At 33.0% G+C, this 13,346-nt stretch overlaps 1 protein-coding gene across 1 annotated transcript; it reads left to right on the top strand.

The window, feature by feature from the left end:
• The first annotated feature begins 3,518 nt into the window (after positions 1-3,518).
• Positions 3,519-11,342, top strand: LOC144840475 (sodium-dependent multivitamin transporter-like). The gene is made up of 15 exons (XM_078696292.1): positions 3,519-3,662; positions 4,302-4,464; positions 4,833-5,052; positions 5,365-5,482; positions 5,593-5,660; positions 5,949-6,103; positions 6,410-6,550; positions 6,871-6,956; positions 7,464-7,510; positions 7,913-8,001; positions 8,325-8,467; positions 9,004-9,157; positions 9,424-9,538; positions 9,733-9,872; positions 10,193-11,342. Exons 1-15 carry the CDS (start codon positions 3,578-3,580, stop codon positions 10,362-10,364), a joined length of 1,896 nt encoding a protein of 631 aa, XP_078552418.1. The 5' UTR covers positions 3,519-3,577; the 3' UTR covers positions 10,365-11,342.
• The last annotated feature ends 2,004 nt before the right edge of the window (positions 11,343-13,346 follow it).

Below are 13,346 nucleotides of genomic sequence, written 5' to 3'. Positions count from 1 at the left end.
CTTCATAAAAACTAAAAACATACATTTCTTTTTATCCGTTCAAAATCAATGAAATATCTTTGTACTTATAACCTAGAAATGCTTGACATCAAAATTTACATTTTATGTACATTTTGCAATCAACCAGTTTAAGTGTTCAAAATTCCTTTTAAAATTAATTGTATCCCTAAATTGCTTGGCATATTTTTTTTCTGGTGTATTGGAAAAAAAAAATTACTTTTAAGAGTTAGTGCCCTTGTAAAAATGTATTAACAAGGATTCTTTTGTTCAAAAGTAGGTCTCTCTTACTTAACACAAACATCATTGCAGAACCACTATTAAATTAATGCCATATGTGACTCAATTGAGATATATATCTACTGATTATAACAGTCACATTATAGTCAAGAGTTTCATACAAAATCATATTTAAAATTTGAATTATTTTGTTTTCTCAATTTAATATGAAATGGAATCTTAAATATTTTGATAAATGTTCACATTTTGCAATTCCATTTATCAAACAATTTCGATGTTAGATAAATTAAAATAATTTTAATATAATAAAATAATACTGAATTGGTCAAAATTTAATATTAAAGAATTATTATCTCAGAAGTAAGGAAACTGTGTATGTTAAATACCAACAACAAAATCAAACGTAAATAAATGAATACAAAATCTTAGAAACCCTGGATTGTCTAATACCTATTTCTTACCTTTTCAATACAGTTAATAATACACTAATATTTTCATTTGAAATTATCACAAATTTTCCTTCAAATATGTTATCAAAATTTATCAGAATGATATTATTAGTAAATGCTCGGGAGAGGAAACTAGGTGGATATGTTGTGTACAAACACTGCAGGTATATAATAGTAGCTACAACTATTTGTACATTTAGCTATTAAAGTGTATATACATGTATATATTGAGTGTGTTTTTAAAATCATTATTATTGTAATAAATGTAAATATATAAAGATAGTAAATACAGTTTCAAGATTAAATTTGTTTATTATTTTTACTATTATTATTATTATTATTATTATTGTTATGACAAATAGAAAATATTTAATAAAAAAGATACATTGCTGCAGTTGTTTGCTATCTTTGTCATCACTATATTTTCTTGTATTATTGTTATGTGTATACAAAAACTTTATAATATATATTTTAACAGTCAAATATTACTGTGTTGTTTCTCTGTTTTATTTAGTCTTCTGTGAGTACTGATTTTAAAAAAGACGCAAGATAAATTGTTTTGATTAAATAATTGGTGACTTAAAATAGTGGTGTGCAAGGGTGCAAATAATAGTAAAAACAACTTCATCTTGGAAAAATTTCAAAACATCAAGCAATTACTGACAGACAGACAGACACAGAATCGACTAATGGATATCCAACAACATCACATGATACAATAATTATGAATTATGGCAGATAAAATTCACAAGAGATAAATTATAATAATTACACATTCAATTAGTTTGAATGTTTCAGATCATTAAAAGAAGTAAATTGATGAAGAAGATTTGATGGATTCATTTCAGTTCAATATTCTGAAGGTTTTTGTTAAACTACTACGATAAAGTTGAATTTCAAACCTATATGCATATGAAAGCATAAAGAAAGTAAAAAAAACAAATATTCAACCCAGTCAACTTTGACATGAAAGGTCAGTTTCTATTCCAAATTATGTCATACAATATTATGAGTATTAAAGACAATGCAGTTTACAGTCTGTCTATTTAACAAGTTTAGTATGTACTTAAATTTTAGTTATTCAACTACAGGACTACAGTCTGAATAGCATGATTGATGATAAATTCATTCATGTTAAAATATTAAATTGAAGTTATTTTAAAATTAAAAATAATTGTCTTTTCACTTATGATAATATTAGGCCACGGTTGTTTCCTGAAAGAGACATTTTTTTTCTTATTTTGAATTTGAAGAGTTTAAAATGAAAAATGTACAAATAATTTTGTTGACAAATGTAATGCGTGAGGGCGCTATGTACAAATAACTGATGCTCAGCTGAGGTATATTATTCAGAGCGTCATTTCGACGATCGAGCATTCTCTACTTCTACGGAGCGCCATTTATGCCTTTATTTACTTCCGAAATAGAAATAGTACTACGGTAACTGGTTCAGTGGACCAAATTTAGCACCAGTGGAGCACAGTGATATAATATAGAAATAAGTCACTAATTTTAATATCTTTTCGTATGTTAAAACACTGTGCTCAAGTGGACCCAATTTGGAGCCAGTGGAGCACAGTGATATAAAATAGAAATAAGTCACTGAATTTTAATATCTTTTCGTATTAAGCATATTTGAATACCTACCGGTATGTTACCATACATGTTCGACAATACAGTGTCACATATCTCTATTTAGAATAGAAAGTATACAAAGGAAAGCAACAAGGATAATAATGTTTAGAAAGGAAGGTTCCTGGGACACATCTTATTTTCATAGGTTGAAAGTGCTTGAATTATTATCTATTGATGACTTGTTTAAATTACATAGACTTTCATTAGGATTTAAGGTGTTGAAAGGTTACTGTCCCCATTCTTTCAATGAGTATATTAAAACTAGTGAAAGATGTCCGGGTAGGCTTTTACGTTGGAATTCGAAAGGCAATACTTTTCATAATTCTGTTTTTGTTTCCTTTCCTAGACTATGGGAGCAAATACCAAATGACATAAAAGATTCACTAACAATTTCAATATTTAAGGCTGCTCTAACAAAACACTATATTTCATGTTATGTATAATTTATTTGTATTTTTCTTGTATATGGTTTTATCTTTAACTGATTGTATTGTATGGAGTGAGTGCAGAATCTGTTTGGGCTTTAGCCTATTCTCATTCCTGGTTATTTTTACATTGATGACCGAATAAATATTATTATTATTATTATTATTATTATTATTATTTAAAAAAAAAAACAATATTCAAAACAAAAAAAATATCCGTCGAGGTTCGAACCCCAGCCGATAGCACTAAAAACTGAGCATTACCCGTTACGCCACCAAGTACATGACTGAAAAGCTGATAATAGTCTATTTATACGTGTATTACGTAATTGATCATTACGTCATAAATATCCTATTAACCTTGCTAAAACCAAAATGGTCAGTTAGCTCAGTCGTCTGAGCGTCGTGTTAACAACACGTATGTCGTGGGTTCGATTCCCACGCTGGTCGGTGGAATAGAGTTAAGGCTATGCGAGCCACTGTGTTTGGGGTTCACAGATCATACGTCCCCCTTTCCACCACACATCATGAGGCGACAACATCAATGCATCTGGTGATGTGGTGGAAACGACCCCAAAAGGCTGTGGCAGGGCCTTAGTGCTGAGGCAGGGAGAGCACATTTACCATCGTTTTTTTTTTGGCTCTCGCAAACTGCTTTGGTGGTTTAAATTTTATGTTTAGCGCCCTCAATTTATTTTAATGTAAAAAAAAGGCACAAAAAAAGTTCACAATCAATGAGGGCGGTATACAACAACAAACTTCCCTCTTTGGTGTGGTGGTGGTATTATTTTATGTGTAGGCCTAGGCCTAATATTATATTTTCTTGAAACAATGAAATCAAACATAACTCTTTTTTGTGGTGTATTACTAGTGGTAGCATTCGTTATTTTGATTCTTACATCGAAATCACAAACAGGTAATATAATGTATATCATATGAGAACTGAGGACGTGTACTTACTAGGCTAGCTAGCTACTAGGCCTACACTAGGCTAGGCGGAGGCCTAGCTAGGCCCAGCGGGAAAGTCTGCTATTATTTTTATTATTCAGGCCTCCATACTATTTATGCTAGGCTTGGCCTAGTGGTGTAATTAGTATTCTAGGACAAATTAGGCCTAGCCTAGGCTAGGCCTAGTAAAACAATAAATTTGAACTGGGTAGTACCTGAGAAACAAACTCTACACTATTTTACTTTACTAGTAGGACTAAGCATATATTAATGGGATATTAATATATTTACATTTTTTACTTCAAATTTTTTGGGCGTCACAAACTAACATTAAGAGTAGGACACTGAGCTCGCCTTACCAAGATAGGAACCCGTAACAGTCTTTGATGTTATGTCTGGCTGCGACAAATAACTGGTATGCACATATTCTCCGTGGCATGCAGCGTCTGTAAGGGGCATCGAACTGATTGTGTCGCAGCCACAGGTAAACCCTTTAATCTCTGGAGCTCAACATCCTGTTGCTAGATTGCCGTGCTAGGCCTAGATAGAGAAGTTTGATTTAAACAATTTTGGAGCAATATTAAAGTTCATGTTCATTTATTTTCAGGTGAACGAAGAATGAAATCCGTAGAAGACACAGACGCCAGCCCTGGTAATGTGCACGCATTTGGAATTGTTGACTACCTTATATTTGGTGCTATGCTAGTGGTTTCAGCTGCAACTGGACTATACCATGCGTTTGCTGACAGTGGCCAAAATACTACTGCAAAGTGAGCTATAAGTAATGATTGAGTAAGAACAGTTTTCTGTTTGGACTCATGGAAGATCTATCTATGTTATTCATTACGACCATTTACACACAAAGTGGAACGGACAGGTGGTTTACGCTCAAGATAAATACAGATTCTACGTGGGACGAGCTATGTGGTTTTCCGCTTACCGTTACCGCTCTTCTGTGTAAATTGGCCTTAAAAGACATAAATCGTGTTGCTAAATATAAACATGATACTTTTGATCATCAATCAATCAAAATCAAAAAGTCTATGGTTGTCTGTTGTCTGACTAACATAAATTGCGGATAGCTTCTTGGAAGATTAGATAGATCGAATACATCATAATTTTTCTATATTTATTGCAGGTTTTTAATGGCTGACAGAAGCATGTTTAGTCTTCCAGTAGCCATCTCTGTGCTTGCCTCATTCTGCTCAGCAATCACTATCCTTGGAATACCTGCAGAGATCTTCAAACATGGAGTACAATACTGGCTCATTATTTGGAGTTACTTTCTGGTTATACCTATAACAGCATTGGTGTTTATCCCAGTTTTCTATGACCTGAAAGTTATCAGTGCCTATGAGGTGAGAACAAAACATAAAACACTCATTTTTCGTATTATTTAAGCTGGGACTTCTGGCTTATGAGCTATTGAGCTTCATTGTCTCTTTTGAAGCCCCAGACGATTTTTTCAAACAAATAAATGCTGTGGCTTGTATTGGGTAAAAGTAGTATAAACACATTTCTAAAAAAGATAGGTTAAATTATAGGAAGCCTGCAGCACATGTGTTGAAAAACATGCTATCAATTTGTTTTTTTTCTCTGAAAAATCTGCACATTTTTTGGAATACGAATATGCCTATGCTGTTAACACTATAACTGTTATTCTGATACAGTATCTTGACCGGCGATTTAGTAGGTTGATACGTGTTCTAGGTGCTTGTATGTTTATCCTGCAAACTGTATTCTACATGGCTGTTGTATTGTTTGCTCCAGCTTTAGCTCTTGAAGTTGGTAAGTAATACCATTTATTATCTCCAGCACCTCTATATTGTCATGGCTACAACAAATGCTATGTGTTTACTCACAACATATATTTAATGATTTCTACTTGTACATTTCAGTAACAAGTCTAGATGTGTGGAAGACTGTGTTGATGACTGGCCTTATCTGTACTTTCTACACATCCCTAGTAAGTGGTATTTGTTGGCAAGTTGCCATATAACCTCACAATATACACTATCAAACTTTATGTGACAAAAAAAATGTGATGTGCCCATAATTATATGGACAGGATTTCATATCACTACCGTATTTGGGAATATTACTACCATATTTGGGCACACCTTCATTGTGGATACTTTTATGTTTATTCTGTAACAAGATAATCATTATTGGCACTTTTTCCTTGTGTGTGCCATATTACATTTTATTTATTTATATATTTATTATTTATATTTATTTTTTTATTTTTTAACAGGGTGGAATTAAAGCTGTAATATGGACAGACGTATTCCAATTTCTAGTACTAGTTGGTTCCCTTGTTGTTGTCATTGTCATGGGTACAATTCGTGCAGGTGGCATAGATCATGTATGGAACTATAACAAGGAAAAAGGACAACTTAATTTTATAGTGTAAGTATCCTTCATGTTTTATTGTATCATCATATGTGGCCATACTTTGTGTGTATTGATGTTCTTAACTATGCTATACTGTCAACTTATTATAAGCTTTTTTTTAATACTGTACTTTATTCTCTAAGCCGTTTGTATGATTATAGTTTTGTGCAATTTGTATGTCCTTGAGTGTTTTTTAAATTTTAGTTTATCCACATTTTTAAAATTAGTTTTTTTAATCTACTTCGACCAAAGGAATTCCTTTTATTAGAGGATGACAAAGTTGTTATGAATCTTAGAACCTGATATATTGAAATATTTCAGTCTTGATCCCGACCCGCTCATGCGAATCAATCTGTGGAGCGTTATCATTGGTGGAACGTTGACTGCTTTACCCATATGGGCTGTCAGCCAGACTGCTGTCCAACGATTTCTAACTTCAAAGGATTTAAAAGGAGCACAAAGGTATATTGATGAACGGGTTTCTTGGAAGAAAATGCTTATTTTGACTAAATATTATACTATATGTAGCGAGTGAGTGAGTGGCCAAGTGGTTTAAGAGTGGTTAAGACAGTAATAACCGAGTAGGGGTTACCCCGGTGTACAAGTATACACACAGCCACTGTCGCACAAAGACCGTTACTCATCATGAGAGCCCCTTGATTGTCAGCATATGCTGTTTAGGGGTCACCCTCTATAAATAAGGTTGAATAAAAAATAAATAAATAAAGCATATCTGCCACAATTTGTCCACTTTGACTATAACAATTTATATTACTTTTTAGGTCCATTTGGTATTCACTCCCTGGCAACATCATCATGGTTTCTCTTGTCTCTTTTTGTGGTCTTGTTCTTTATGCATTTTATGACGGTGAGCTTGACTTTATTTATTTTTTAAAAATTTATTTCATACACATCCAACAGCGAGTAACTCGCCAATTACAGGATGGATAAACTATTTAATGATGCGTTGTGCTTATAAACTAAGTCTCATTTGAGGCTTAGGGAGTGGAGTTGAAAGAGTCGCTATTGCTAAATAAACAAACATTATATTCACAAGACTCAATTATACATGAGTAGATGTTTGGAAGCTTACAGGTTTTCTTGGTATGAGTACAACATGCATGGTTTACTAACTGATTACCACACTGTTGTTACTATGTGCTTCTCCAATAAATTATATAAAAGGCCTGAGGCACTATAAATAAGAAAATATAAACTTTTGTTAATAAGTTTATAAAATGTAGTGAATAGAATATATAAATTCTGAATTGAATTTTGGTGTTTTTGCTTTGTAGTAATAGACATGTTGATTATTTTGTGTGCACATTGATTTCAGTGATTATGATTTAAGATTTGATTTGTGTATATTTTGCAGGTACCACCCCAAGTAGACAAGTTCCAGACTATAGTTCAATAGATCAGGTAAACAGTTAAAGTATTGAATGTGCCATTAGGACACAGTGTTACTGCCATTCATCAGTGTGAGTGAGTGGCCTAGCAGTTAAGACAGTCCAACCTAATTACGTAGCCATAACATCGGCAAGGGTTCAAGGCTCACTCGCTTCATGGTTCTGGTGGTAGAACGAGTCTTCTCGGATAAGGACTATAAACTGTAGGTCCAGTGTACACATCTAGCTCATGTGCACTTTTAAGAACCAGGACATCTTTCAAGACAAGTAGGGGTTACCCCAGTGTACTAGTACATCACAGCCACTGATTATAACTGGGCCCTCTGGGAGACCAGTCTTCGATTGAAGAGGTCACCCAGTAAAAAGAAGAAATGATAAATAATAAATAAGGTTTTTGTTTAAATTCTTTTTTCAGATACTTATTTTCTTTGTCAGTCAAGAGTTTGGGAATATTCCAGGAATACAAGGTCTCTTTGTAGCCTGTTTATTTGCTGGAACATTGAGGTATTATTTCCTTCTTTGAACTCCCTAGCTGCTGAAACATTGATTAATAATATTAAACATACCATTTTCTTTAGCATTGTTGCATCTGGGTTGAACTCCCTAGCTTAGCACTGTTGCTCCCTAGCTGCTGTAACATTGATTAATATTGTTAAACATTATTGTTTTCTTTATAGCACTGTTGCATCTGGGTTGAACTCCCTAGCTGCTGTAACATTGATTGATATTGTTAAACATACCATTTTCTTTAGCACTGTTGCATCTGGGTTGAACTCCCTAGCTGCTGTAACATTGATTGATAACATTAAACATACCATTTTCTTTAGCACTGTTGCATCTGGGTTGAACTCCCTAGCTGCTGTAACATTGATTGATATTGTTAAACCGATTCGAAGAGCAAGGAATAAAGAGGGCAGTGTTGCAAGTGGTCCTCAAGATAGGTCTGACACAAAGCTGTCAAAAATGTTAAGTAAGTTTGAAGTTTATAAAATATCTTGTATGGTGTATGTTTTAAAACAGGACGGTAGCTATCACTCATCTATGGTTGTGAATGTACAATTTTAGAAGTATGAAAAGTAAGACATATATTTTAGCTATTTTTATATTTAGTTTTGTGCATTTATATATTCTATTTGTTACTGTTATGTGTATTTTAAGGGGGGATGTGGATAGAGGTGCTTGTCATTTGTTCATCCCTTTCTTTTTGCTGCCTTTTTATTATGTGTAGGATCAAGTTTAATAAATAAATTAAATAAACATTGGTTACATTAATCTTTCTAAAGGGTTAAACCTTAAAACATAGCAAAACGCTGGGCGTCAACAGCTGAGGTGTGTATGGTGTGTAGCCTGCTGTGTAAACTGTGTCAACAGCTGAGGTGTGTATGGTGTGTAGCCTGCTGTGTAAACTGTGTTAGATGGGTGCTTAACTTAAAATATTAGTTCCAGTAAAGAGGACACATTCTCACTATACTAAAATAGGAATAAATGTGTGTTTGGAATTTTCAGCATGTGGATATGGTGTGATTTGTATACTGTTAGCATTTGTGGCATCTCATATTGGGAGTCTAATACAAACAGCAAACACCGTGTTTGGTGCAGTAGGAGGCCCTCTATTGGGTTTGTTTTCTCTTGGTATTCTCTATAGGCGTGCAAACTCTGGGTAAGTTTGACTATTTTATTATTTTTATTTATTTATTTATTTTTTCATCATACGTCATCATTAACAGGGCCTAAAAGACTTAACATATAATATGATATTACAGATAACAAGACTACATTTAGATATTAGTGACATGATAATGTTAAAATATCAAACTATATATATTTTTAAAGCTTAATTGGCCTATAACTCTGTCCAAAATATTAAAATAGCAAAATAGAGTTGTATTGTATTTTTTATACCACTATTTTGGAATCTCTTTATAGCGGTGCTTTAGTTGGCCTGTTGTCAGGCTTTCTCATTTCCTTGTGGATCACCATAGGTGCTATTACCAACACACAGGATGGTGTTGTTAATCCTGATGTCTTTGTGCTATATCAAGTAAGTATATTAGAACAGGATTTAGTCTCTAACTAAAGTCAGTATACAATAAGTACAAATAGAGCAATTGATGCATGATGGACGTATATTATGTATTGTCTTTGTTCTATGTTGTACAACCAAGATTTATCAAAATATACAGAATGTTGAAAATGCCTTTCAGAATTTGTATTTGTATGTATTCTATTCCACAGATATCTTTCTTATGGTATAGCACAGTTGCTTTTCTCACTACATTTCTAGTGGGCATAGCAACAAGTGAAATTGTCAGGTGTGCATTTGTAGATGAGCAGCGTAAATCTGTTGACCTTTTGACCCTGGCGACATTTCTAAGGTAGGTCAACATGTAGAAGCTTTTAATATCACTGCCTGAACCAGTTTTATTGATTAATGTGATGTGCCCATATATGGACATGATGATGTCATATCACTACTATATTTGGGCATATCACTACCATATTGGGCACATCACACTTTTTTGTCAAACTAGTTTGATAATGTAGACAGAGCCAATAGTCTGATCTAACAAAATTTGTAGTTCTTCATGTTGAATTGTTCTACTTCCAAGCTATTGTCCTGCAACAAATGTTGTTGATAACCTTTGCAGCTGTATGTAAACTTATTATGCTTATCTGTGATTTTAATTGTTTTCAGGCCGAAAGGATGGAGGAAACCATCATCATCATCAAGCACCTCCATAAGCCTAGATGACTCCTCTAGAGAACAGCTCTTAGGGCAAAATGACAGTGAAGATGATGATGGTGGTGGTGGTGATAGTTATGTAACAAGTAAAGAAACGTCTTTAGCAAATAACGTGGAGAACTAAACACCACAATTACTTTATTTTACTCAGAGTTGTTACACCCAATATGCACTAATAGCTAGATGGCGTTAGGTTCAGTAATCGAAGGTCACAGCAGCACGAGGTCAGCACCCTACAAGACAATAATGATACACGATGTACAGTATTACTATTAGATGTCGAACCACAATGGCCGCATCATTCATGTTATCGTCTTCTCATTGTTTGGACGGTACCAATCGCTACGAGGGGTATTCCTTAACGGTACCAATTTTTAGGGGGCGCTATTTTTATATCTTTCTTTCAGACTATAACAGAGTGAATTGGGAGAGATTATTATTTTAAGGTAATGGTATTAGAGTATCTTTCAATTTGAATGTCTGTCGGTGAAAGGGAATATTTTTATATATATAATATTTATAAATACTAATTTAAACTTATTTTATAATGACTTATTACGCAATTCACTTTTTAAAATATGTTGAGATTTTCATTTCCATTTATTTATTTTACATAATGAAATGATAACATGCGCAGAACACATTATGTGATTCTGTGCATCTCAATTATGATATAGTGACCAGTTATGTCAAAAAATAAATGATCAAAGTATCAACTTTTTAAAATATGTTGAGGTAGCCTTCTACGCATGTCAATTATGATATATATCCAGTAATGAAATAAAAGTATCGTAATTTTACCCATTTTCGGAAAAATCCCTGTACTTAATCCCTGTACTGTAGTACAGAAATTCTTTTCTTGAAAATGACCAAAATATAGATTTTTCACAACACAGTTGAGGTAATGCTCTGCATGCAAAAAAATAACGATCAAAATTTGGCCGATTTTTGGAAAAATCCAGGCTCTACTATAATACAGGCATTTTTTACGAAAAATTACCAAAAAACGACTTTTCAAAATACTTATGAGATAACATGCGCAGAACGTATTGTGTGATTCTGTGCATGTAACAAAAATAGAAATTTTGCCGATTTTCGGAAAAATATACTATATATATTTTTTAGAAAAATGCCCAAAATATCGACTTTTTAAAATTCAATTATGCAATAATATGGCAATAAATGCGCACATATTGCTTTGTATCATCTTATAGAGCCATAGTAACCAGTTTTGTCGAAAAATAAAAGGGTCTAAATTTTGCTATTTTTGGTAAAAATCCCTGTACTAGTACAGGGATTTTTTCGAAAAATGCTCAAAATAGCGACTTTTTAAAATTCAATTATGCAATAATATGGCAATATATTGCTTTGTATCATCGTATAGAGCCATAGTAACCAGTTTTGTCGAAAAATATAAGGGTCTAAATTTTGCCATTTTTGGAAAAATCCCTGTACCATAGTACAGGGATTTTTTCGAAAAATTCTCAAAATAGCGACTTTTTAGAATTCAATTATTATGCAATATTATGGCAATATATGCGCATATATTGCTTTGTATCATCGCATAGAGCCATAGTAACCAGTTTTGTCGAAAAATAAAAGGGTCGAAATTTAGAAATATTTGGAAAAATCCCTGTACTATAGTACAGGGATTTTTTCGAAAAATGCCCAAGATATCGACTTTATACGGATATATTGCTTTGCATCATCGTATAGAGCCATAGTAACCAGTTTTGTCGAAAAATAAAAGGGTCTAAATTTTGCTATTTTTGGTAAAATACCTGTACTATAGTACAGGGATTTTTTCGAAAAATGCTCAAAATAGCGACTTTTTAAAATTTAATTATTATGCAATAATATGGCAATATATGCGCATATATTGCTTTGTATCATCGCATAGAGCCATAGTAACCAGTTTTGTCGAAAAATAAAAGGGTCGAAATTTAGAAATATTTGGAAAAATCCCTGTACTATAGTACAGGGATTTTTTCGAAAAATGCCCAAGATATCGACTTTATACGGATATATTGCTTTGTATCATCGTATAGAGCCATAGTAACCAGTTTTGTCGAAAAATAAAAGGGTCGAAATGTTGCCATTTTTGGAAAAATCCATGTACTATAGTATAGGGATTTTTTTCGAAAAAAGGCCGATTTTCGACCCTTTTATTTTTTGACGTAATGGTTACTATAGCATAATAAACATGCGCAGAGTCGAATAATGGGTTCTGCGCATGTCAATTATGCTATAGTAACCACTTTTGACATAAATGGTTACTATAGCATAATAAACATGAGCAGAGCCGAATAATGGGTTCTGCGCATGTCAATTGTGCTATAATAACCAGTTTTATCGAAAAATAAAAAGTTTGAAAAATTGCCATTTTTCGACATTTTTATTTTTTGACGTAATGGTTACTATAACATAATAAACATGCGCAGAGTCGAATAATGTGTTCTGCGCATGTCAATTGTGCTATAGTAACCAGTTTTATCGAAAAGTAAAAATGTCGAAAATTTGCCATTTTTCGAAAAATGGCAGATTTTCGACCCTTTTATTTTTTGACATAAATGGTTACTATAGCATAATAAATATGCGCAGAGTCGAATAATGGGTTTTGCTAAAAATATCGACTTTTAAAATTCAATTATTATGCAATAATATGGCTATATATGCGCATATATTACTTTAAATCATCATATAGAGCCATAGTAACCAGTTTTGTCGAAAATAAAAGGGTCGAAATTTTGCCATTTTTTGGAAAAATCCCTGTAATATAGTACAGGGATTTTTTCGAAAAAAAATAGAGCTATAGTAACCAGTTTTGTCGAAAAATAAAAGGGTAGAAATTTAGTATCATGCGCAGAACACGTTATGTAATTCTGCGCATGCCAGTTATGTTATAGCAACCAGTTATGTCAAAAAAATAAATGACCAAAACATCGACTTTTGAAACATATTGTTGTAGCATGCGCAGAACACGTCATGTGTATCTACGCAAGTTATGTTATAGAAACCAGTTATGTCAAAAATAAATGAACAAAACATTGACATTTTAAACATGTTGAATTATCATGCGCAGAACACGTTATGTGTATCTGCGCAT

Source organism: Antedon bifida, chromosome 4, assembly GCF_963402885.1.
Source record: "Antedon bifida chromosome 4, ecAntBifi1.1, whole genome shotgun sequence".
In the NCBI taxonomy this organism is placed as follows: domain Eukaryota; kingdom Metazoa; phylum Echinodermata; class Crinoidea; order Comatulida; family Antedonidae; genus Antedon; species Antedon bifida.
The sequence above is the reverse complement of the archived record's forward strand: the minus strand, read 5'-3'. Positions and strand labels throughout refer to the sequence as shown.

Bases quoted from the DNA above. Each gene is read 5' to 3' on its own strand.
- LOC144840475 (XM_078696292.1), top strand. From the start codon at position 3,578: ATGAAATCAAACATAACTCTTTTTTGTGGTGTATTACTAGTGGTAGCA. The intron at 9,158-9,423 runs GTAAGTTTGACT...ATCTCTTTATAG, and splicing joins TATAGGCGTGCAAACTCTGG to CGGTGCTTTAGTTGGCCTGT. The intron at 9,539-9,732 runs GTAAGTATATTA...TCTATTCCACAG, and splicing joins ATGTCTTTGTGCTATATCAA to ATATCTTTCTTATGGTATAG.